At 38.7% G+C, this 27,319-nt stretch overlaps 1 protein-coding gene across 3 annotated transcripts in view; it reads right to left on the bottom strand.

Annotated features, from left to right (window-relative positions):
* Window positions 1-3,711: 3,711 nt before the first annotated feature.
* GLCE (glucuronic acid epimerase) overlaps window positions 3,712-27,319 on the bottom strand; it is a 113,444-nt gene continuing 89,836 nt past the window's right edge. For 2 of the 3 annotated variants that reach the window (XM_034994647.1, XM_034994646.1), the window contains exons 2-4: window positions 16,259-16,854; window positions 12,780-13,025; window positions 3,712-7,723 (exon numbers count right to left, since the gene is read on the bottom strand). In XM_034994647.1, the coding sequence (XP_034850538.1) occupies window positions 6,699-7,723; window positions 12,780-13,025; window positions 16,259-16,841 (1,854 nt within the window). In that variant the 5' untranslated portion in view covers window positions 16,842-16,854 and the 3' untranslated portion in view covers window positions 3,712-6,698. Of the gene's footprint in view, window positions 7,724-12,779; window positions 13,026-16,258; window positions 16,855-17,264; window positions 17,273-27,319 lie in introns of those variants that run through there. The other variant, XM_034994645.1, reaches the window with a different exon arrangement.

Raw genomic sequence — 27,319 nt, 5'->3', positions numbered from 1 at the left:
GTGGAGCCACAAGCAAGCGGAGATGGTCATGGCCTCAGGACGGTGGTTCAGAACACCGAACCTGGCTTCTAGACCTTGGTTTGTGAAATAACTGAAGAACCTCTAGCAAGTTGCTTAACTTCTTCAAGTTTGTTTCGTCAGCTCTACGGTTCACTTAATACCTCTTCCCAAGATTGTCAAAGGAATTAGAAAGAAGGCATGCAGAGTCCTTTTGCAAAAGCCTGTGGGCACTTGGCCACTTTAGCTGTTAGTATTGTCATTATTGCTTGGTCTTTGATTTTGGAAAGGGAAGGTTACCCCAAGCCTACCAGAGGAAGAGCATTCCAGGCTGCAATTCAAGGCAAGAATAGGATCTTCTCAACGTTTCTTGTTGGCAGGTAGCACAGGATTGGCAGGAAGGTGTTCAGGAAGTGTTTAGTGAAAAGAACTGCATGACCTTGAGCAAGTTACTCAAAGAACATCCTGTTTTCTCACCACCCCCCACCCCCCGCCAGAGAAAGCTTTCACTCATGGGAAGCTGTGAGAGTCTGGGAGCACCTACAATGGTGCTTGTGCAAAGAGCATCAAGAAAGACCAATCAAAACCGTAGTTTGCTGTACCCAGACACTAAGAACTCAGAAAATTCATTCAAGGGCACAGGCAGTTGCCGGGTTAATATCTTCTGTTGGGTACTTCCAGATGGAGATGGTGCCTCTTGTTGTTGCCTGCAGGAGTTGAGAAGATACACTCTCCTCCTGATTACCTTGTCACACCATTGATGGGATTTGAGAATTACTTTGGGGCCTTCCACTCCAATTGAATTACAGAGATTTAATTTCAGTGGTGTTAAAGAGGAAAGACAAAGTTAACAGGCATTAAATTAAAACCATGCGCTTTTGCCAAGACATCCCTACCCCCACCTGGCCCCGGGGACTTCCTTCCTTCCTCTAGTCCCCAAAGAGATTAACGCTCTTTACCAGATTTTCTAAACTGAAACAGAGCAGCCCTTCTTATCTCAGTGCTTCCACGAGGTGCAGATGAGAACAGAGCAGAACCCCAAGAAAATACCAGCTCTGCTGGGCGGTGGGGGGTGGGGGGTGGGTCGGGTGAGCTCAGTTGCCACAAGCGTGGGGTTGCCCCATAATATCCTACCTCAACTGTGTGTCTGCCATCAGTTCCTGGGCTGCTCGATTTCTGAGCCTTCACACGCTCCTCCTTGGTGTGCTTTGCAGCCCTGTCATTTCCCAAAATCCTACTCCTGGAAAAGGATTAGCAAAATTACACAGTGTTGCTGCTACTTAACATTCAGGAAACGCAGCACACACACAAGTTACCAATCATGCCCACCAGATGGCAAATGTAGCTCTTTTCACCAGAAAGTGAGCAGCGAACATTCAAATTCATCACCAATACAACATTTAAATGCACATCCATTTTCAATTTGATTTCTTTGATGGGTTGGTATAATGAAAAGCAATATTTTATCCCTATGTTGTTAACTCTTTGTAACAGTTACAATAATGCAGACTTGAGATTTTTAAAAAGTTGTCCTTAAACAAATCTCACTATAACTTGCAATTTTGATACACGCTGTACCTATCTGTTTTTAGTACCTCAGAGTTCTGTATTCAGAATGGGCTAATGGGAATGGCACAGGGTAGGAAGACTAAGAATCTAGCAGCTGATGTTGGGGTCTGTGTATTTTTTTTAACACCACTCCTTAAGTTTAGTGGTTACCTTTTATTAGTTTCTAAAAAACTTGAAGATCGATTAGTCTCTCTTATTGGACTGTATTACGAGACAGGAGCTGAGAGCCAGGGAGCCCTGTCTCCTGAGTCTCAAGTATAAATTTCTGCCCATCTAATGTTCCCTAAAGTTCTCAGAGTTTTGGCCTTGGCTGGTTATCAACTAATTAAATGGCATCCCTGGCTCATTCCGTTTCTCTGCACTTAAGAGTGAAGAGTGGTTGTTATGAGCTGATTGTGTACTTCCCCCAAAATCCATGTTGAAGTCCTAACCTCTAGGACCTCAGGTTGTGACTGTGTTTGGAGATAGGACCTTTGAGAAGGTAATTAAGGTAAAATGAGGTCATATGAATGGGCCTGAATTCAATATGACTGGTGTCCGTATAAGAAGAGACTAGGACACAGACAACACACAGGGGGCGACCATGTAAGGACACAGCAAGGCAGCTGTCTACAAGCCAAGAGGCTTCAGAAGAAACCAAACCTGTTGACACCTTGATTTTGGATTTAGGCTCCAAAGATGTTAGAAAATAAATTTCCCTTGCTTAAGCCCCTTAGTCTGTGGTATTTTGTTACGGCAGCCCTAGGAAATACGGTGGTCCAGACTGGAGGAAAATGTATGTAATGTAGAATTTACATTATACATTTCTCTGTAACACAGACACTGTGTTATTAATCAGGGCTTGTTATTCTAAGTAACGGAAATCAAATCCAGCCAACTTAAGCACACATAAGGAATGCATCCTAAGGATACAGTGGTAGCTCGTGACACTGGAGGGACGCAGCTGGCCTCAGAAATGCACTGGATCCAGGGCCTGGAGCGCTGTCAAGATTCTGTTTTCATCTCTGCTTTTCATGGTGTATCTGCTTCAGTTTTCTAATCTATCCCAATTTCGGATTCCTGGGGAAGAGACTCACTGGCCCAGCTTGAGTGAGGGACTCACCCCTCGCCCCGTGGTCCTGCTAAGAGGCGGCAGGGTCACAGGGCACACATCAGCTGTCAGGGCCCTGCGGGGAGGAGGCATTCTCAGGAAAGAAGAGCTCATCAGACTGTGGAATAAGTCCTCCATGCCAGGGAGGGTCTGTCCCCTCTCAAGGGCAATGGGGAGGCAAATATCTGAGGTTTCGTGTGCTACAGCAGAATGGCCAGTGTGTTAACAGTTTGGTTATAAACAGCAAAATCAAAGCAAGAGCAGACTGAGACCTCATCCAGACCCAGAACTGCTTGCAACCTATGGCTGTTTCCCAACTGAGGAGAGACAAAAAAGAGGCACCAAGGATGTTGACAAAATATGTGCACCCATCAGCTAGAAGAAGTTGGTGACCCATTGAAATTCCATTATACAAATGGTGCAGAATGCTTATAACCCCAAAAATAATGTGCAAGGAAACACAACATAAACCCAGACTGGTCTCTGGTTTTATATGCATTTGGGGAGCCTATATCATTACTCTCGGAGAAGAAGAGGGGGAAAAGGATTAAACAATGCTTACTGATCTGGAGAAGACACAAGTATAGAAAATACAGGAAGGACAAACTTCCAAATAAATCAAAATCAGACAAAAATGGTGACCAGTCTGAATGAGCCTGGGAAAGGGCACCCTGACAGCTGCCATGCACCCTGTTTTTGCTCCTGTTACCCCCTCCTCTTCTTCTACCTGGTCCCCAGGCCCGAAGGCCCCACTTAGGCTCTGTCTCCTCCACAATACATTCCCTGACAACCACACGATTTGGCATTTTCTCTTTCTGAAACTGTTCTGTGGACACTGTGTCCCCATGTACCTGACACCTCCTAGGGGTGAGGCCCACATGACAGGCTCTTCCCCACTTTGTCTTACAGGGCCTCATACACCTCTCGTGAACATCTGTTGCCTGATTAGTTGTCACCGGTTGAACAGAAAATGGTCAGAAATCCATTTGCTGGGCACACGCACACACACACACCAAAAAAAACCAGATTAGAGAAGGAACAAATATCCAGGTATATTCCTTTGAAGATAAAAACTTTATTTTACAATTTTATAAAGCAGCTTTACATGAAGCACAAACAATCCATTTACTTTGTATAGAAACAAAATACCTTTCCATCTGCAAAAAATCAAGTTTTGCTGTATAGAAAACTAGCATGTGCACATTGTGCTTAAACCGCAAAGTCTGTACAGCTTTACAAAGGACCACCCTTCAGCAGGGCATCCAGTAAACACTTTATTGCATATTTGACACATGGTCTCTAACCCACATGTGCAACGGAGGAGAAACAAGAACAACAACTGCAACAAGGAAGAAAACAGCAGCTTTCAGCCAGAGTCCGCACCTGGCGGAGGAAAGGACTGCCACATCTGGAGAGCTGTGCTTGTGCCGTTTCTGTATCTGCTCACGTACACTGGATGGTTTTTGGATGAAGCCTTTATGTACAACAATCCCAAAGGGTCAAACTTGACCTTCATCTGGAAACTTTGGGCTGGCATTACAACTGAAGTGGCAACAGATTTAATTTGACATCAAAGCTAACTCAAGTGTGAAAAACGAATACCCATTATCTGGAAACAAAGAAAAATTTAAAGAAACAAAGCAAAATAAAACTTTAAAATGCCTTCCCCATTCTCTCTACACTCAGAATAAGTAAACATTTTGCATGATTTAAAAACCTATAAAGAACGCTGTAGGTGTTTCGGAACAAAAATGCGATTGATGGTCTTGGGCAGTGTTCTTCCACGTCTGCCCCGCAGATCACCTGCACCAGGAAGATCCGAATGCTTGTTAAAAACGCAGACTATCCTGCTTCCCGGGCAGACTTAGTGACTGTCGGCCTCTGTAGCTCAGGAAGCTCCCAGGTGACTCGGAGGCACCCGAAAGCTGGAGAACCACTGGTATACGCTGGCGGAGCTGCCACAGGTTCAACCCACCCTCTTAGAAAAATCTGGGATCACAAGAAAAATCAAGTTGCTGTTGCAACGTGGAAGGCAGTGTGAAACCAACAGCAGTGAAACAGCAATGTCATTTCTAGATCAAAATGTCTTTCCTTTTTCAGTGGACAAGGACAGCCACATTGTTAAGGCACTGATATTTGTCTCGGAAGCAGTACCGTGCTGTTTTCGTGGATTCCCTTAGTCTGAAGGACCAGTATGCAAACACAAGGCAGAAGTCTGGACTGCTCTCAGTAATAACAAGTGAGATGAAGGGCAAAGGGTTTCCCGATCGGAGAAAGTTTATGTTGGGGCACTGAAATAAAAAAAGGAGTCCAGATATTCTTGTGGAGACATCTAATCATGTCTAAGAACGATAAAGGTCAAAAGCCAGGGGGAAGCTTAATAACCCACAACTGTCGTGTTGTGGGAGGAAGAGAGTTGTGGTCACGTCACGTGGGAGTTTAAGCTTCCTTCTCCGTGGCCGGTTTACTACTGTCTTCAGTGTACATCTATATTGTCTTCTCTGCTCCTGCTCCCTTTGCCACTAATATATATATTTTGCATGTTTATTCTATTCATAGATGTGTATATAGTTTCTGGTTTCTAAGTAGTGTCGGGAGGCCGAGTTTGATTTCAGATGCAGTATGTAGGCAAGCGCCCACGTGGCTCTTGATGTGCATTTAATACAGGTCACAGACAAACTGCGATGTGTTTGTCAGACTCAGTCTCCTGAAAGTGTGGGGTCTCATATTTCAATCTGTATAAGTTACAGTATTCATTTAGCGTACTGTCATACATTCAACAAAAACAACAAAATCAACCTCGCTTGATTTTGATAATGCCTAAAGCCCTATAGCAGACACTGCCCAGGGTACAAGGGTTGTGAAACCTATTTATGTGAGGTAGGGTACAGTGGGATAGAAAACCCAAATAAAGGTCTGGTTACACATGCACAGCAAACGTGGTAGCATTAATCACTTCTATCCAAGAGCTGAAATAATTTAAAATTAAAATTGCAAAGGAAAAACACTCATGTGCAGAGTCAATGGTCTGGAAAGTTGATGACCAAGAATGATCCAAAAGTAAGGAAAAAACCTGCCATGATTCTTGTATGTAATATCTGACGTAGTATTTTTCTTTAAAGAGGGGGAAAAAAAATCCTGAAATGGTAGTGGGAATGGATTAGCCCCTTCCTCCAATAAAATTTCCACAATGTCCCAAAAATGTCCCCCTAAATAGACAAAACTCTCAAGTATAGTCTGAAATGAAATACAGAATTCTAGACAGTGACAAAAAGAAACCATCACAGCGGGGGTGGGGAGGGATCGGCTGATTATCAAATCTTTACTGATTGTAGATCAAGTTTCATAAAACATAACGTTTTTGTGATTTCTTGTGCAGTCAACAAGTTTTGTTTTAGTTGTGCTTACGTTATATAACTGTGAAGCCTGAACACTGGTTGTGTTTTTAATTTACACATTTCAAGAAAACCGTACATTCAAAATATTCTCCATATATAACAAATTCAAGAAACACAACACGAAATTCGCCAAGAAATTAATCTGTAGAAAAGAAACATCATTTTAAAAAGTTGCACACAGTCCACTATTCAGGCTGCGAGTACACATTTACTGTATTACAGCACATTATTTTTTTAAAGTTTGTTTCCAACATAAACATAAATCATCACATTTTAAAAGAGACCCATACTAAGTTTTCAGGTAAGTGCCGGACAGTTGGCCAGTAACAGCTACTTACCAGTGTCTTCCCCAGACCCAGAGGGACTGGACTGTCTGTGGAACTGTAGACGTTATGTAGTAAGCAAGGCAAAGTTAAACATCTCTGTTCAGCCATCGACTAAACACTTTTCTGCTCCAAGTGCCACCTATGTTTTGAAACACCCAACCCATAGAATGCAATTATCTCAGAAGACTGGTTTATCACTTCGATGTAATCCACAAAAACCTAGTATACCACCTTTTAAAACGTGCCTAAGCTCTGCTGAGATAGAGCCCATGGTTTTTGTGTACGGCAGAGGCTGGAAGACGATTTTGGTTCTGAGCTCTAGTTGTGCTTTGCCCTGCTGCCTTTAAGGTAGCTTTTCCACCTCTTGACAAATTCTTTGAAGATTGGGGACTCATCGATGGTGCTGAGTAGCTGCAGCTGATTGATGTGGGTGGTGTGGTAGTCCCAGCGGGCCAGGTTGGGGGCAATGCCAAGCATGAAGTGGCGGAGGTCATAGATGGTCCCTGAGCCAGTGTCATACAAGGGGAGCATGGCTTTAAGAGATTCCATGCCTCGCTCGTACAAGGACCTTGCTTCTTTCCCAAGTTTTTCCCCTGCAGTTTCTTTTAAGTCATACAGCCCAATTAAAGAATACATAAAGCCATTTAAAACGAAAGAGCTAGGTGTGGTTGGATATTCTTCATACCAGTCGTGTTTATTCATAAACACAGCCTTAACTCCATGCTGCTCTGACAGAAACTTGTAAGGGGCTGTTGCCCTTAAAGCTGAACTGAGGAATAAATGGTCTTTTGTCAACAGATAGGCCCTGACTAATGTAGAAATGGCTTGCCCTTGGGCCATGGCAGAGTACCACCCTGGCTCTAAAGACTTGAACCCCTCTCCTAACTTACGGGTCACCATAATTGGCCAGCCACCTTTCTCATCCTGGTTCCTTACCAGCCAATCACTGGCAGCAAAGAATGCGGCCATGTGGGCTGTGGTGGAGATGGTAATGTTGTCGAGGAATCCTTTCCCTTTTGCAATCAACCTAACCACCTTTTTGGGCATTATTTTGGTTGGCTTGACAGCTTTTGTGTTGGAAAGACCCACTCCTTTCCTGAGGTCAGTGACCAGGTCCCTTGTAACCGTGCTCCACGAAGTTCTAGGCCCAATGCCATAGTATATGTCTCTTTCTTTAAAAGCAATTAGTTGGGTATTTGAGACATAATGTACAGTGAAGAGCTGATTTTTTTCTGTGGTCTCTAGAACCACGGACACACTTCCATTTGTCAAGAACTTGAGGTCAAATGAAATAATAAAATCTTTTGTGTTCCCCAGTTGCAAGGATACACCTTCACTGGTTTCTGTAGGGGAAAAACATACCAACAAAGGCTAGTTAAAAGAAAAGCTCTTTGTATTAAAAGTTAATTGCAATTCATCTTTGATAACCACTAGCCACACAAAATTAACACTTCAATATTTTGTGTCCTATCGTCATCATCATCATCATTTTACTAAAGTAACCATAAACAAATGATAGAATTGATGAGTCCATGATGGCTTTCAAGCATCAGGCCTAATTTACATTAGAGGGTTAAGAGCAAATGGATAAGGTACTGTTGATCAAACTGCCTTTTCTAGATCAAAAGCTAGCTGATCAATAATCAATGACTGTTCTAATATATCCATTTTATAAAAAGAAAAAAAAAATTGGCTCAGCACATTTTGTGAGAAGCTAGATTACACATGAATTAAATTTTTTTATTTAATTAACATTTAGTAGATATTTACTATGTTCTAATTTATATATTATATTAGCTCACATTAACTCATTTATTCCTCATATTAACTCTATTTTAATCCTCATAACAATTACAAGAGTAGTGCTATTATTACTCTTACCCAATGGCTGACAAACTGAGACACAGGGAATTTAAGATACAAAATGCTGAACCTAGGTTGCCTAGTCTGGCTCCACAATACACACTTTTTTTTTTAAGTTTGTTTACTTTTTTTGTAATCTCTATACCCAAGGTGGGGCTCGAACTCCTGACTCCAAGATCAAGAGTTGCACACTCTCCCAACTGAGCCAGCCAGGCACCCCTCCACAATACACTCTTAATTACTAAATGATGCTGAAAATGATCAGTTTGTTTTCAGATATTTGCTGGAATTGTGAATAAAATTTCTGAAAATTAAGTAATGGGCTCAGGTAGTCAACAAGAAGTGATGGATACTGGGGGAGGATGAGGGAGAAGCACAGGCTTTGGAGTTAAAAAAAAAAAAAAAAAAAAAAAAAAGCCCAAACCCCACAAAACCTTGTTTGAATTGTTTCTCTTCTACTTCCTAGCTTTGAGATGTTCAAGATGAAATAGCTCTTTGAACTTGTTTCTTCACATGTTAAATAGAGATAATATTACTTTGTAAGGTAATTGGGAGGATTAAAAAAAAGACAGTGGCTTAGAACAAAGTGAACATTGATAGCGATTATGATTATTATTATTATTCTGAAGCCATTGGCTTTCAGAGACTGATAAAATAGTAACAGCTGTTTTGCCTGGCAAATTACCAAATAGGAAATCTCTCTTGCATATCTATAGTACAATGATGGTAGGTTCCCAGAAAGCTGACTTTCTGAATACTGCTGGTCTAGATATACCAAGAAAAGAAACAGAGCGTATTACAACCTATCAGCAGCAGCAGCAGCAGCAAGAACAACAACAACAAATAGGTAGTGCATATTTTATATATAACCTTAAAGGTAAATATGCCTTGATCTCTATGAAACTTACATTTTCGAAACACATTCTCATGTGTTATCGCGAATGATCCTTACAATAATCTGAGGCTGGTAGAGCAGGAATTACTACTTCCATTTTAGAGATGAAGATATGGAAGCTTTGCAAGGTTAAAAGGTTTGCCCCAACTAGTGGTAGAGTAGGGACCAGAAACCAGGATTCCTGGACCCAAGTTCAAAGACTGTGTAAAGGAATGATACTGGATATGGCATTCTAATGAGCATAATCGGTGGAAGAGTTATTTCTCTTAAACATAGCCACAGAATCACATCCACTTTGAGGAGTTCTCGAGGAAATCTTCAGTGTGTCACCAGGAGCAAGGACGAAATGTGGACTGATGACAGTGTATACAGTGTGATTAACTTGGAGAGTCTTAGCATGTTGAGTTGGCTGTTCAACTCCCCCAGCACTGGACTCTACCAGTGTGGGATATAATTGATCCAAGGTCCTTAATGATTCCATTTGATGGAACAATCATGGAAGTGGTATAAGGAATGAGAACATCTTGATAGATTTACACATCAAATGATGCTTTGAGTGACTTTTTAAAAAGTGATTTCAGAAGCATACTTCTAATAAAAATCCATTTTATCTGGAAAAATGTCAACATGCAATCTCTTAACTAGCATTTTCCTACATCTATGGTAAAATGGAATCTGACGCTCAATACAACATTTCTGAAACACTGCAGGATTCTGAATTGACTGATGAATCGCTCAAGTTTCAATTATATTCAGTAGAGAAGGCTATCTTGAGTGTTCCTTATTTTTTCATTCTTAGGGTAATGCCTCATTAATAAGGCAATATTACTAACCATGACATCCATTCTCACGAAACTGGGTAACAGTGATCCAGCTTTATTAGTCCAAATGGGAGGAAGCTGAACCTCTTTTCCTCCCAGAATTCCATTCTAATTCACTTTATGAATACAAATCTATGAAATGATATGGTCTCAATTACCTTATGTTTCACTATAACAGATTAGTTCAAAGAACTCAGTAATAAATGTCATGGGATATAACCTTTCAAAAAAACTATTTTCCTAAAACTCCATCACCACCAGAGGGGGTTACTGAGCCACACAGGAGAAGAGACAAAGTCCCAATTCCCGACATGAATCAACCAACAGACAATCGTAGTCTTCACAGCAATCCTGTAAGTCTTTTAATTTCCATTTTCTAGATATACAGAGTAGTTAAAGTAGTCAGCATTGCTCAGAAGGATCCAAATGGTAGCAAATGGGATGTGAGTGTGGTTGTGGCAACCACTTTGGAAATGCAGCGGGCAAGGTCTGAGCTCTACTGAAGGTATTATGCTATCTGGAGACCCCTGCTTTAAATCTATTAGTAGAAAGTTTTGGGTTTTCCATTTTTTGAAATCCATGACTCCTTTTCTCTCTGAGCAGTTAAACCTGGTAGTCACTACAAGTGTTTATTCTTGGCATATGTGGTAGTGTATATGTCCCTTTACGATAAACAAACATTTAAGGACAGTCTTTAAATCAATGTTTTCACCTGTAACACAAACCATTATTATTCATTCGTTTTAATCAACAGGTTTACTGGGTGCAGTGAGAAGTCCTCCTTACTCAGAACCTTGAGGAATACCAAGCAATAAGGGCCAGGCAAAAGAAGAGAAGCTCACAAGAAGTCTGAGAAAGAATGGCTACACAGAGATAGGGGAGAAAGTGAGGTCATGCAAATGAAGTGGAGAGAGTGCTTCCAGAAAGGGAAAGCTAATTTAATTTAATAGAGTACGACAGGTATAAAGTTTCAGTTCATTCAATTTTAAAATTAGGCAGAGGAACAAAACATTATTCAACAAACAAAAGAATAAAAATATGATGCAGACCCATGTTCTGGTTCTTTCTTCTAGACAACTTAATTTCCTTTCAGGGAAAACAATTCAAGACCCAAAAAGAAAAGAAAAAATAAAAGGCCAACAGCATTTGTCCCCTGGTCCTCCAGAGACTCACTTCATTGAGGCCTATGCTTTTATATACAGTTGCAATTTCTTCTCAACAGCGATTCTCTGAATTTCTCTCCCATGAAGTCTACATCCTCTGAAAAGCCTCATCTTCCCATATCTGTCTTCAATACAACAATCTCACCTCTTTGATTCCCTTCTCCTGCTCTGAGCAACAACTCCCATGTAATTCCAACTCACTTGCCCTCAAACACTTGGATCAAATGCACCTCTAGGCATGCCCAAGATATCAAAACAAGCACCCCATTCCCAGTTAGCACACTCCCACCAATAGTAGTTGTAGATGCAGCAGTTTTATCTCCATGGGCTGCAGAATGAAGAGGTAAAGTGAGGGTCCCTCACGTAGTATGAGCAGACTTATCTTTTGTATTACCAGGGCATCCAGAAGTGCACAATGAAATCTATTGCTTTAAATAGGATAGAGTTCAAAGAACTGTTCTAGAAAACTTGCCAGCATTTGAGGAGATCAAGATTAGGACTGCTGTTTTTCTATCCTAATCCAGACAACATTATTGATTAGTGCAAAAATAAGCTCCTTGGGTACAAACAAATGTCCTTTTGCAAAGTCTAATCATGTTCTGCTACAATAATCTCTTAGGTATCACAAGCTACATATTCTTAAACATCTCAACATACTTTCTCACCAGTCAAGCAAAGAGGTTCTATGTACTGGAATATCACAGAATACCATAGGAGAAAAGAAGTTCTAGTCACAGAATAAAAACTAAAGGTCACCCATTATTTGCACTGCATTAAGCACTCATAAATCTATTACTTAAGGCCATCTAGAATGAGTAGATTTGTATTGTGGCTTTCAAGGTCTGTGAATTACACGGTCATCAATAAAGGACAAGGAGAGAATACAGAAGAGGTCTTATAACCTTTTCTCTCATTTTATTTACCCACTGAAAGGTTGGGGGTGGGGCGGAAGGAGTTCTGTTCTTGACAACATTTCCCCATAGAGAATTAAGCCTGAGGTGCTAACTAAAATTATTTCATTGTCTTTTTAAGTAATGGACTCATTAATTCTCATGGATATTGATCAGTGGAGAAAACTATATTACAAGCTAATTAATGAGACTGTCTTACTAAAAGGGGAAATGTTGCATAAAGTTAATTTGATTTTATTAATGAAATGGTTTTATATGAAGTTTGAGACAATCTACTGCATTAACAAAACTCAATATGAGAAGCAGGCCTGGTTGCTAATGCTGTAATATCTTGAAAAAATAAAAAGCTGCTGGTAAAAAAACAGGCAAAGGAAAGGATGGCATGTCTATAAAGAATTTCTACCTTAAGGCAAAATAGTTTAAAAGTTAAAGAATTAAATACTGTACTGAAATACTAAAATGAACTAAGGAGCATCATTCCTATGGGACACAGATCCCCGGAAGGAGATCTAAATATTCAATCTATGGTTTGGCTTTTCACACGGTAAGTATTTTTTTTTATAACCTTGGATTTTTAGCTGTTCTTTTTCTAGGGATTTCACTTGGGTGACACCATTTGTTTCTTTATATAGATATAAAGGGTCTGCTAATGTGCTTTTTAAAACCATAAAAACAATTTTAAGGGAGTATCAGGTGCCATACATCAACATAAAATTAGCAGGCACATATAATAATACCTCACTTACCTGGAGCAATGAACTGTTTAACATTGGTGAATCTAGACTTATCAGCCACACTAGCCATAAAGCACCCCTTTGGCACGGTCCAGTCATTAGGCTTGCTGTTTCTGTCCCTGTCTTCTGCTGTTTCATATACCTCTATGTGAGGGGGTTTCTCAGTTAGATTCTTGCTGTAATGACTTAACCCATACTGTGCAATCTGGATTGGGTAGAAATAGCCTTGAGGTCCCCACTGTGTAGATAAAGGTACACCTATAAAATAGAGAAACAAAATAAATAACCATGTCTGGACACTTACAAGTGTATTCTGAACACCACTCTTTACTGTTTTACCTCTGGGGCATGTTATAGGCTTATCTGCAACTTTTAAGCTTCTGTATTATACCGTTTTCATAATTACTTAAAAAAAAACTAGTACTAAATTAATCAGATATGAAAAACAAAATGAAGATTTTTTTCACTCTCATTCAGTATCTGTTAACAGCAATGCAATGTTGTAGATTATCTTTTAAGGACTGACTTTTTACTTGTAACTTTTGCTCATAACTATAGATGTCCTGTTTCATAACCCTGTTTCATACATTCAAATTTTGTACAATTTAAATACACGTAGATAATGTTACCACAGGTTCATCCTAAAATATTAATTGTGAAATTTTCTTAAATGTTTGTATTAACATTCAAGTTAATTACATACTCCTCTCTCCAAAGTCAAGATGTGGTCTAATACATATACCATGTGATGGCTACAGTATTTGCTTAAGGAGCCAGTTATAACTAGGCAACTTAAAGTATAAACACAGCTTGCAATTCTTTTTCATATCCTTCATGTCAAAATATAATTCTTGAGAACAAGGTGTGTTTTTTTAATGAATTAAAATTGCACATTTAACCATAGATTTTTGACAGAATTCATTAATGGATTACCCCTTTAAGGTTCTAAGCAAAACTTTTAAATGTTTGGTATTAGTGTTTTAGTAATTTTCTATATGGGAAATACAATAATATTACATTGCACAGAATATTGTATTGTTGCATCATGGTCTGTGGGCTGAGAGATAAGCTCCTCTCTGTAGTTCTAAAATAAATCTACAAGCATCAGATAGGCACAGCAGAAGCTAAAACCTACAAAACCGTGTGTGTGGTGTAGTTTCAAAACAGTTTAAGGATTTAGGAACCATAAGGGCTAAGAAACCTAGGCTACAGATAAGCTCTTGACTTGTATTTTTTTCTCCAAGGGCAGGCTCCCCCCCCCCACTCCATTCAAATAGAATTATTTTCACTTAATAAAAGGAAGGTTTATACAGGATCTCATTAAAGATGGGTGATAACTGTAACAATGTGCGACTGACCAGCATAAGAATCGACAGACTGATCAATGAACAAGAATAGTAGGCCAGAAACTTATTCTGCTATTCAAAATGGCTTAACGTAACGATAAAGACTGCATCATGAATCATTGGGGAAAAAAGATCATTCAATACATGTGAAAGGAAAAATCTGAAATTATACCCTGACCTTGTACCCTTTACCAAAATATAAATCAATCTGGCTAGCCTAAAGACTTGAATGTAAAAAAAACACAACCCTAATAAAACTACTAGAGAAAATACAGATGAATAGCCAATCATCATGTGGCAATGACTTTCTAAGCATAAAAGAAGTAAAAAAAAAAAAATTTAAAAAGTCTGTAAGTTCAGTAAATAAAACTAAAAACTACTAAAACTAACAAATCATAAGTAAAATGAAAGACAACCAAACTGAAGAAAATCTTTAACAAATGCAGCAAAGTATCATTATCCTTACTATAAATAGAAAAGTTCACATGAATATTTAAAGAACCCACTAATCACATTAGAAAAAGGGGAAATAAGATCAAGATTTTATGATGATTAGAAGCATATGAAAAGTGTATGTGGCCTCACTGATGGTTATAGAAAGCGAATGAGATCCCTTTGTAAACAACAGATTAAAAAAACAATGTTCCATGACAGCAAGAGTGGGGTGACAAGAGCACCCTTCCTGGAGGCACAAGTAGGTTCAACTTTTTTGGAAAGCAGTTTAGCAAAATAGATCAATTTATATTATTTGACACGGCAGTTTATAGATCAATTTATATTATTTGACACGGCAGTTTATTTCCTAGGAAACTACTCCTAGACTATAATTAAAATAGCAAATGATGAACTATGAATATCTATACCATTACATGTAAAAGCAAAAAACTGGAAATGACCTAAGTAGCCAACTAAAGAGAAAGGCTGCAAGTATTACACATACCATGGCATATTCTTACTATGAATACTAGTCATTAAAATAGTCAATAAATATTCAATAACAAGGGGAAATAATCAAGATAGTTTAGATGAAAAAAGAATATAAATTGACCATACAGTATGATCCCAACTTGTTTAAAAAATGTGTCTCTACAACAACAAAAAGATTGGAAAAACATATCAAAATATTATTTAACAAAGGTTATGGGTACTTTTTACTTTTTCTTTAGCATCTAAACATCTTATGCATTTTATACAACATATAAACATTTTATACATTTTATAAAATTTATGTGAAAAGGTTTGGTGATGGCTAGTATAGTATATAAGTATTACAATGTTGTATAAGTATCATTTCAACTATGTTAAGACATAGGCCTACATACAAAGACGTGCAGAGAATATACAAAAATGGTAATAATTATCTTGAAGTGGTATGAATATAAGTGAATTTGGCCCTTCCTTCTTGTGACCATTTGGTAGAGATATTATAAAAAACTTAAAATATTAAGATATTGAAATCACTTTTTATAGAATGAGGAAAATAAAATAAAATTTAAACTAAGCAATCTTAAAATACACTAAGCTCTTTCCTTTGGTTAAATGATATATTTTAAAGTCAAATTCAATTTGGCTTTCTGATCAATCTTAGGTTTGAAATACAAATTCTAAAATGTACTTATTATACCCGTAAGATTTGAATGACAATATATAATAGACTATAGGAGTGTAGTATAAAAGGTCAGAGAAAATGGTGCCTATGTGTTATCTTGTTCTGAGGACTTTAAACCTCCATCCAGAAATGATACTTGGCTAATGTGGTAACAAGATTGCATTGGTACACAATCCAATTGGTCCACTGGTCTCTCCCGTTCCCATCTCCTCTCATAGGACAATAACTATATTTTAATGCAAAATTTTTGGAGATGCTGTGCCTTTAACCTTACCGATGAGAATTTCAGATGCTGAGGCAGGTTAATGAAATAATCCTATTTGATCAGGCATGATCTTCTTGCAGCCCTTAAATCACATCATCCAGAAAACTGCCCCAGGTTCAGACTTCACCTGTTCCTTCTTGCTAAGTCAGAGTGACAAATGGTCTCTTGATAGTAAGCTATGTATGTACTTGCTAGATAATTAACACCTACAACTTGTTACTCCTCAACACAATCAGGATAGAAAAATGCAGTGGAGCAGGCAGATACCAACCTTCAACCCCACTTATGCACTTGACTCTGTCCCGGACTTCCACATTGTAGCCTTCAAAGGACATAAACACACCATCAGGGTGATACGGGGCTCTCTGTGCATAGACTTTGGAATAGCTATGAGAGAATTCAAACCGATCATAGCCATCATATTGAACCACCTTTCCATATACATCAAAATATTTCTCTACCCAAGTGAATGGAAGAAAGACTTCATTTCCCTCTCGTCTCCCTTTAATTGTGTGTTCATCATTTATGAGACAGTCAATTTCTTCATATTTGAGCCCTAACACCTTGCTTCCCCCATTGCTGTTGAAGCTCCCAACAACAGGGGGTGCTTTCTGCTGTTCCTGAGGGAATGCCTCCTCAGACTGTTTGGCCATGTGGTTCACATAGTTGTTACTCTCAGATGCTGCTGCTCTTTTTTCTAATCCATCCACTCTGAAGCCACTACTCAAGTGCCGTGGAAACTGGATCGCTTTATCGCTGGAACATTTATTCCACAAAAGTACTGTGACCAAAGTGAAGAGTGTGCAGATGATAATCAGAGTCTTATAGTTGACCCGAGCTGCCAAGCAACGCATATTCAGACCATACCTATGGAGGCAAGAAGAAAAATTCATGCAAAGATGTATTGCAGACATTTCATAGGATAAGGTTTTATTTTTTTTATATTGAACCACACTAAGGCAATTTTATTCACTGTAGCAATCTGATCAGATTTAAAATTACTAACTCAAACTTTTCGGCAGAGACAAAGAAAAGGCAAGAGGAGCTTCCCCCTCTTAAAATACTTAGTGTGACCCTTTAAAACAGATATTCTCAAACTTTCTGTTTGTGACTCTCTTGGTATCTTAGTAATTGTTTCAAAGTCTCTGGGCCAAAAGAAATACCTAGTAGTTTCATTTATTAAGTAGTTGGGTCCAAACAACTTAATGCATTATTTTTGTTCCAACAAGTTAGCTGTTTGAAAAAACATAATGGGTATTGTTACGGTAAACACTGACATCCGTGTTGCCAAATCCAACTGTGAATTTTTAGTGCTCATTCTACTTGACTTCTCAGCAGCATAAATAGTCAATGACTCTTTCCTACTGGAAACACTTTCTTCTCATGGCTTCCAGGGTACCATCTTCTTGTGGTTCTCCTTATACGTCACTGGCTACTCCTCCTCAGTCATCTCTGATCATTCTTTCTCAACCCCCTGACCCTGAAGTGTTAGCGTGACTTAGAGTCTCGGTCCTCACACCTCTTTATCTCTATTCACTCCTAGGTGATCTCACCCACTCTCATGGCTTTAAATACACTTTATATGCTGACTACTTCCAAAATTCCATCTCTAAGCCAGACCTTTCTTCGGAACTGCAGACACATATATTTAAGTGCCAATACAAGTAGCTGCCATCTTTACTTGGAGGTCAAACAGACTTCTGAAACATCCAAAACAACTCCGTCTTTCCCCCCATCCTGTTTCTCTTTTCCTACTGCTCAGACCAGAAACCTCTACTCCTTTTTTGCTCACCCCATATCCGATCAGTCAGGAAATGTTGTTGACTCTACCTTCAAATTATACCCAGAATCTGACCTCTTTCCCCCAACTCCACTATTACCACCACATCCAAGCCACTGTCATCTTTTACTTGGAATACTGCAGTGATGTCCAAACTGGTCTCCTTATTTCTACCCTTGCTCTACTGTTCTACCCCCAAGTCTATTTTCAACAATAGCCAGTAGAATGATGCTTTTAAATATAAGCCAGATCATGTCACTCCAATCAAGATGAGAGAAGAATCTGATGCTGTTGCCCCTGCTGGCCATATGGTGTATCAGCCAGTTGTGACTGCAATTAAAAAGTAGTCCTGAACTGCCTGTTGTTGAGGTCACTGGGCTATGGAAAATTATGGAATTAGTCTCCTTACTGTTTGCTACGGTAGCTCTATAATTTATTTTATGGTATAAATCCACAACTACTTACTTTACCGTTTATAATTCTTTATCCCCTTTTTTTCTCTCAATAAACCCTTTTGGCAGCAATGAGATTTTTTAAAAAATCAAAGCCCAAAATGAAAATGTTTCGTGAAATATTACACAATAATTTTCTATTTTTTAAGAAAGCTGATGATGAAAGTGTAATTCCTTAGATCGATCGATCTATCTATCTATCTATCTATCTATCTATCTATCTATCTATCTATCTATAAGTAAGCTTTACACCCAATGTGGGGCTTGAACTCATGACCCCAAGATCAAGAGTTGCATGCTCTACAGACTGAGCCAGCCAGGTGCCGCTCACTCATTTAATTCCAAAAGAAGGTACCTTTGAATTCTCGTATGTCTAAAAAAGACCTCAGTCTGCTCTTACCTTTGATTAACAGTTTGGTAAGATACAGAATCCCTGGTTATACATTATTTTCTTTTGAAAAGTTGTAGGTAATGTTTTATTGTCTTAAAGCATTAAGAGAATTACTGATGACAGATTTGAATTTCAGTGTGATACTTGTCACTTTGTACATGGCTTTCCTCTGGATCTTTTGTTTGTCCTTGGAATTCAGCTTCCCAAGAAAGTAGTACATTATGATATTTGATTCACTATTTCAGCACTTGCTGTGCCCTTTTGACCTGAAAACCTGTGTTCTCTTATTCTTGTTTAATGGGTATAGTATCTTCCTGCAGCCCTGAGTACATCAGAGTTCGTTCCTTGATGAGTTCTCTCTGATTAGTTCCATTTTCTCCAGTAGCAGTTTTTCTGATTATCTTAGTCTCTCTTTCATACCATCCATTTTCCTCACATTCCTGGTGATCTTGGTTGCTCATTAGTATTTACATCTGAATGACTCATTAGCCAACACAGATTTCCTCTACCATTGTGGAGATGGTCTGATTTTTGGCTAGACTGCTCTCCTGAGGAGGACTCTGTGTGGGGTAGGTACAGGCTGACTGGCAGTATTCCTTTAGGGTGCATGGGTAGGGAGCCAGCAGGCCCTCTAAATGCCAGAATGATGGGAGTTTTTCTTTTGTTCTGGAGAGATAACTTGTACTCTAGAAGCCTTAGCTTTTCCCAGTTTCTCTAAAGGAAGTCTGTTTGACGTTTTGCTTCGGGTTCATGCCTGCTATCAATAGTCCAAGTGCAGGGATAAGAGCAGTATAGGGAGATGAGAGGGTAGAGCTGTGCCTTCTAGTACTTGAACAGAGATCCAGAGATCTGTTCAGTTATCACTCTTTCGTAGTCTTCCTACTTATTGTTATTGGTTTCTTCATTTCTTATTTCTATACATTTTATTTCAGTAGGGCATCAGGAGGGAAAAAGGCAAAGACAGGGTTTGGTCCATCTTGGAAATCTTACACAGATTTAAGAACCAGAATCCAGTAACACTTTCATCATTTGCATTATGACTATGAGAAAATGTTTTGAATACTAGAAAAACCGAAGCATGGTAGAAGGAAACCTTCAGAAGTCATACATTTATAAAGGATTTCCTTATACTGTAGTACAGGCAAACCGATAACACTAAATGGTGTTTATTAAAAAAGCAATCCTTTTAAGCAGTCCTTAAAAACATTTATGTGCTAACATTTGAATCATTTGTCAGCTATAACTTTTAGAGCAATTAAAATGGAAATATAAAGATTTTGTCTCATCTTTGAGAAGTGCCCTTCCTCCATGACTCAAATGAGAGTAAACCTGCTTATGGAACTAGACTACCATTATGATGAGACACATGATGGGAAAGTAAAGAAAAATGAAAATAAAAAACTTTCATTAACCTTTATGCCCAGATTTTGTTATCTGATACCACTCCTTACTAAAAGCAATGACGGCTTCTTAGAGAAATGGATTTCAAGTCTAGGGCCTTGTTATGCCAGAAAATAAAGAAAATTTTCAAATATTGATGAGATCATCATCCAGTGGATCAAAAAAGCAATAGGATATAGAGAAAATGAGGTTGGACACACTGGTTATTGCTGAAGCTGAAAGGTATGTTGAAGGTTCACTATATTATTTTCTATACTTTTGTTTGTTTGAACATTTCCATAATTAAAAACATAGTTATCATAGCAAAAAGACACAAGAATCAGCCTGAAAGGTCCTTTTCCCCATAAGTCAAAGTTGCAAGAATTATGCCTGATGTTGACTGAAACACACTGAAACCATAAAAATCCATGAGTCTACAATGATACTCAAAAAAGAGAAAGCCAGAAAAGCAAATAAAAACAAAACAAAACAAAAACCAACCTTATGTCATCTTCTGACTGAGCTGGTTAAAACTGGTAACTAAGTGAAATTATCTATCTGGCCTTTGCAAGAGAACAAACCAATAGCCCCAGATGATAAAGAATTCTGTTACAGAAAAAGGGTGGCTAATGATGTAGAAGAAAAATTCTAAATATATCAGAAAATTAGCAAAAATTAGCATTAGTATTATATTCAGGTATATGTTTGATATGGACCTTGAGATTCATACTGTGCAAAGTAATACCAAATACATTATTTTCTAGTAGCAAGATAAATAAGCTGAAACTCTACAATGAAGGGATCAGATTCATTACCCTAATCCAGTGCTCAAATACAGTCTCAATGGTGACTCATCCAGATACTTTTTTTTTTTTGATGAGTTAAAATAAAAAGTAAATAACCTATCATATATCCCAGCCAAAAATGTTTAATATGGATCCCTGAGGCATTACAATTTGACTTTTAATTAATAGGAAATACAAGAGATAGAGGAACAAGTTAAATGCAGATGCAACCAGACACATCTTTTTCTTTTTATTTATTTGAGAGAAGGAGTGAGCAAGCATGCACGTGAGTGGGGGGAGGGGCAGAAGGAAAGGGAGAGAGAATCCTTAAGCAGACTCCCGCTGAGCACGGAGCTGGATGTGGAGCTCCATCCCAGGACCCTGAGATCATGACCTGAGCCAAAACCAAGAGCTGGCTGCTTAACTGACTGAGCCACCTAGGTATCCCTCAACCAGACACATCTAGAAGGCAAGACATCCTGCAGGAGAGCTGGCCCTGTCCCCTCAATAAGTCAGTGGTATGAAAAAAAGAAGGGTACTAGGTCAGATTTTTTTCCCAAAAAGACTTATTAGGGCATATGACAACCAGATGTGAGACTTGGTCCTCCACTGGGAAATCTGACTGTGGATTTGAAGACAGAAAGACATAGAGAGACTGTTAATTGAAAAAAGGAGGCACAAAACACACATGGAATCATCTCACTTTAGTAAAACAACGCACACAGAGGTCTTTATTTTCTCATTTCCCTTATCTACTGGGTTTTTAAAAATCATTAAAAGAGAAAATTAGGTCAAAGTCACTTTTGTTAAAATATTAAAGGAAAGGTAAATTTTAAGTTTAAAAATGTCTATAGGTATTTAGTTTTCAAAATATGGGAGAAAGGAGGATGGAAAATAAAAAAGAAAACTCTGAGTATTGACATGTACTATTAACTACCAAATAGGTTTATCTAAAGGTAAACATGATAATTTTATTATAATGTTGCTCAAATTATAGAAAACTAACCAGAAACTTTAAAATTTCAGAAAGTAGACTGTACTGACATTTTGCTAGTACAATAACAACAGGACCTTTAACAGACCAAACCAGGGTTTTCTGCTGAGTGGTGATAAGCTTCCTACTTATTTTAAAACTTTTGCCACATCTATACACCAGATTAACCTTTCTAGTTAAAAAAAAAAAAAAGTTTTAAAAAATCAATAAATTCAAAAACCTTGAAAACTCATCTACTGTAGACCCTAAAGATTTATTTCATTAGAAACATAATCCAATAAAAATTGATTTTAGTACCTTTAGAGATCTAAAACAGAAAATAACAGTAAGTATCATAAAGAAACTGTGGAATAATTTCTTTGCAGAAATGGTTAAAAATGAGGGAAAACAAAATATAACTTAGTTATCCTTTGGGAAAGCAAACTATTCTTTTCTAAAATGATTTGCAATTCAAAAAACTCTTGTGGTGTAGATACTTTACTTTTTTTTTTTTTAAAGATTTTATTTATTTGAGAGAGAGAGAGAGAGAGAAACAGCATGAGAGGGGAGAGGGTCAGAGGGAGAAGCAGGCTCCCCGCCGAGCTGGGAGCCCGATGTGGGACTCAATCCCAGGACTCCGGGATCATGACCCGAGCCAAAGGCAGTCGCTTAACCAACTGAGCCACCCAGGCACCCGATACTTTACTTTTCAAATGTGCTTTTCTAACTGAATTTTTTTTTTTTTTAAGATTTTTATTTATTTATTTGACAAAGAGAGACACAGTGAGAGAGGGAACACAAGCAGGGGGAGTGGGAGAGGGAGAAGCAGGAGAGGGAGAAGCAGGCTTCCCACAGAGCAGGGAGCCCAACGCGGGGCTCGATCCCAGGACCCTGGGATCATGACCTGAGCCGAAGGCAGACGCTTAATGACTGAGCCACCCAGGCGCCCCTCTAACTGAATATTTCAAGTACCAAGTCATTCAAAACATTAAATCATGGATATCACCATGAGTTTTTAAACTATGAAGGTCTATTTCAGTTAAGAACATTTTAAAAAATTCATAAAAGATTTCATTGAAAGAAATTTCTTTCCTCTGAATTATGTAGACCAAGGCTTGCTTGATCATTATTTTCTCTTATTTACTTACATATCTAACAATTTATATTTCTTATAATACTTTGGTACCAAGTACACACAAAAGTAGTTGTGCAATAGATAATCACACTGACTGACTGACTGACTGGTTCAATCAGCATCTATTCAGCACCTATGTGGCTGTTAAGGCACTATTCCTGTCCCCAAAGGCCAGGTTATTGGGAAATATACATATAAAAACAATAATGCTGAGATAAGAACTATTAAAAAGTTACATACAATATGCTATGACACACAGAGAAGGAGGCCTATAACTCTCCCTTAATTTTTTAAGGTGTTAAGGAAAGCTTCAAGGTGGAATGAATAGAACAGACAACTAAGCATGCTCCCAAATCAGGTATCTGCACTTGCCATGCCCTCTGCCTGGCATTGTTTCCCCAGATATCCATTTGGCTTGCTCCCTTACTTCTTCAGGTCACTGCTTAAGTGTTAATTTATCAGAGAGGCCTTCTTTCCCTGACCACCTTATCTAAAACAGTACGTCTCATCCCAACATTCTCCAGGTCTTTACTCAGCTTTATTCTTCTTCATAGCATTTACCACACTTGGTGTTATATATATTTAGCTTATTAACTGTCTCCAATCCACTAGAATCTAAGCTCCATGAAGACTGGGATTTTGCTTCTCCTGGTCACTGCTGGATCCCCAGTGCCTAGAAATGTGTCTGGTTCACAAGGGCATTCAATAAAGATTTGTTGAATGAACAAATATTGTTAAGTATGCAATTTTTTTTTAAGATTTTATTTATTCATTTTGGGGGGGGGGGCATGACCAGAGTGAGCGACAAGCAGACTCCCTGCTGAGTGTGGAGCCCAACATGGGGCTTGATCCCACGACCCTGAGATCATGACCTGAGCCGAAATCAAAGAGTCGGACACTTAACCGACTGAGCCACCCAGGCACCCCAAGTATGCAATTTTAAAAAATAATAGACAACTTTGTTTTCCTTCCCATATTTGGGTATTCTGAAATCATAATCCAAATAAAAATGAACATGACTGAGACAACAGAATATGGACTGTGCTATATATTGGCCAACTCTTTAAAATAGATTTACAGTTAATTACTGCTATTAGAAATGTTCCATCTGTTTACTGCTTGATAGACCAAGACTTAAATTATACAGTCAAATGGTTAAGTACTCTGTGATAGCTCTAACACAAAAGAGAAATGCCTAAGGTGGTCAGGACTCTTCCAGTAATGTAAAACAAGTAGTATTCTCACTACAAAGAAGGTAACTTTGCCATCCATTTTTTTCAAATAACAAAGTTGAAATAATCTATGATACAATTGGCTCACAATGCTTCAAATAAGAGTATAATCCCAGGCAAACATCCCAAAGAAATTGAGTAGGCGGTACAGAGTACATAGGCATACCTTGGAGATATTGCAGGTTAGGTTCCAGAACACTGCAATAAAGCAAATATCACAACAAGTAAAATAATTTTTTACTTTCCCAGTGCATGTAAGTTTCAGTACACTGTTTAATAGACTAATATGCTTAGTAGATTACAATGTAGTCTATTAAGTATGCAACAGCATTATGTCTAAAAAACAATGTACATACCTTAATTAAAAAACACTTTATTGCTAAAAAACGCAAACCATCATAAAAGCTTTCAATGAGTCATAATCTTTGCTGGTGGAGGGTCTTGCCTTGATGTTGATGGCTGCTGACTGGTCAGGGTGGTGGGTGCTGAAGGTTGGGGTGGCTGTGACAATTTCTTAAAATAAGACAACAGTGAAGTTCACCACATCGATTGACGCTCCCTTTCATAAAATGATTTCTCTGCAGCATGTGATGGGTTTGATAGCATTTACCCACAGAACTCCTTTCAAAACTGGAGTCAATCCTCTCAAACTCTGCTGCTGCTCTATCAACTAACTTTATGTCATATTCTAAATCCTTTCTTGTCATTTCAACAATCTTCACCAGAGTAGATTCCATCTCCAAGAAACCACCTTTTATGCTCATCCATAAGAAGCAACTCCTCATCCATTAGTTTTATCATGAGATAGCAGCAATTCAGCCCCATCTTCAGACTCCATTTCTAATTCCAGTTCTCTTGCTATTTCCACCACATCTGCAGTTACTTCTTCCACTGAAGTCTTGAACCTCTCAAAGTCTTCCATGAGGGATGGAAAACACTTCTTCCAAACTCCTGTTAATGTTGGTATTTTGACCATCCCCATGAATCATGAATGCTCTTAATGCCATTTAGAATGCTAAATTCTTTCCAGAAGGTTTTCAATTTACTTTGCCCGGATCCATCAGAGGAATAGCTACCTATGGCAGCCACAGCTTTATGAAATATATTTCTTAGCTTTTTTTTTTTTTTTTAAAAAGAGAGAGCGTGTGCGCATGAGGCAGAGGCAGAGAGAGGGAATCGTAAGCAGGCTCCATGCCCAGCACGGAGCCCAACTCAGGGCTCAATCTCCAGACTCTTGAGATAATGACCTAAGCCGAAATCAAGAGTAGGACACTTAACTAACTGAGCCACCCAGGCGCCCCTAAAATGTATTTCTTAAAATAATAAGACTGGGAAGTTGAAATTCCTCTTGATCCATGGGCTGCTGAACAGTTGTGTTTGCAGGCATGAAAAACAACATTAATCTCTGCCATCAGAGCTCTTGGGTGACCAGGTGCATTGTCAATGAATAGTAATATTTCGAAAGGAATCTTTTTTCCCAAAGAGTAGGTCTCAACAGTGGGGTTAAAAATAAAATTCAGTAAATTGTGTTGTAAACAGATGTGCTGTCATCTAGGCTTTGTTGTTCCATTTATAGAGCACAAGCAGAGTGCATTTAGCTAATTCTTAAGGCCCCTAAGATTTTCATAATGGTAAATGACTATTGGTTTTAACTTCAAGTCACCAGCTGCATTAGCTCCTAACGAGTGAGCCAGCCTGTCCTTTGAAGCTTTGAGGCCTGGCATTGACTTCTCTCTAGCTATTAAAGTCTGAGACGACAACTTCTTCCAATGTAAGGCTGTTTCATCGACAATGAAACCTGTTGTTTAGTATAACCACCTTCATTAATTATCTTAGCTAGATCTTCTGGGTAACTTGCTGCAGCTTCTGTATCAAGACTTGCTGCTTCACCTTACACTTTTATGTTATGGATCCAGCTTCTTTCCTTACATATCATGAACCACGCTCTGCTAGCTTCAGACTTTTCTTTTGCAGCATCATCCTCTCTCAGCCCATGCAGAACTGAAGAGAGTTAGGCCTTGCTCTGGATTAGGCTGTGGCTTAAGGAAATGTTGTAACTGGTTTGATCTTTAGTCCAAACCACTGAAACTTTCTCCATATCAGCAATAAGGCTATTTTGCTTTCTTATCACTTGTATGTTCACTGGAGTAGCACTTTTAATTTCCTTCAAGAACTTTTCCTTTGCATTCACAACTTGGCTGTTTGGCACAAGAGGTCTAGCTTTTGGCCTGTCTCTGCCTTCAACATGTATTCCTTCTGAGCTTAATCATTCTTAGCTTTTAAAATGAGAGACATGTGACTTACTTTCACTTGAAAACTCAGAGGCCATGAGGGTTGCTGGAGTGGGGGGTGGGGTGGGAGGGATGGGGTGACTGGGTGATAGACACTGGGGAGGGTATGTGCTATGGTAAGCGCTGTGAATTGTGCAAGACTGTTGAATCTCAGATCTGTACCTCTGAAACAAATAATGCAATATATGTTAAGAAAAAAAAAAAAAGAAGAGGATAGCAGGAGGGGAAGAATGAAGGGGGGGAAATCAGAGGGGGAGACAAACCATGAGAGACAATGGACTCTGAAAAACAAACAGGGTTCTAGAGGGGAGGGGGGTGGGAGGATGGGTTAGCCTGGTGGTGGGTATTGAGGAGGGCACGTTCTGCATGGAGCACTGGGTGTTATGCACAAACAATGAATCATGGAACAGTACATCAAAAACTAATGATGTAATGTATGGTGATTAACATAACAATAATAATAATTTTAAAAAAACCTCAGAGGCCATTGCAGGGTTTTAATTGACCTAATTTTGATACTGTTGTGTCTTAGGGAATAGGGAGACCCAAGGAGAGGAAGAAAGAATGGCCTGTCTGTGGAGCAGTCAGAACATACACATTTACCAATTAAGTTTGCTGTCTTACATGGGCATGGTTCATGGAGCCCCAAAACAATTATAATAATAACATCAAAGATCACCGATCACAGATCACCATAATAAATTGAAAAAGTTTAAGATATTGTGAGAGTTACCAAAATGTGACACAGAGACAAGAAGTGAGCAAATGCTGTTGGGAAAATGGCACCCAAAGACTTGCTTGACACAGGGTTGCCACAAACCTTCATTTTATTCAAAAACAAAAAAAAACAAAAACAAAAAGCAAAACCACAAACCGCAATATTTGTGAAGCACAATAAAATGAAATGCAATAA

The sequence above is a fragment of the Mirounga leonina genome, unplaced genomic scaffold (genome assembly GCF_011800145.1).
Source record: "Mirounga leonina isolate KUSES-001 unplaced genomic scaffold, KU_Mleo_1.0 Mir_91, whole genome shotgun sequence".
Taxonomy (NCBI): Eukaryota; Metazoa; Chordata; class Mammalia; order Carnivora; family Phocidae; genus Mirounga; species Mirounga leonina.
Note: the sequence above shows the minus strand (reverse complement) of the source record. Positions and strands in the feature narration are given on the sequence as shown.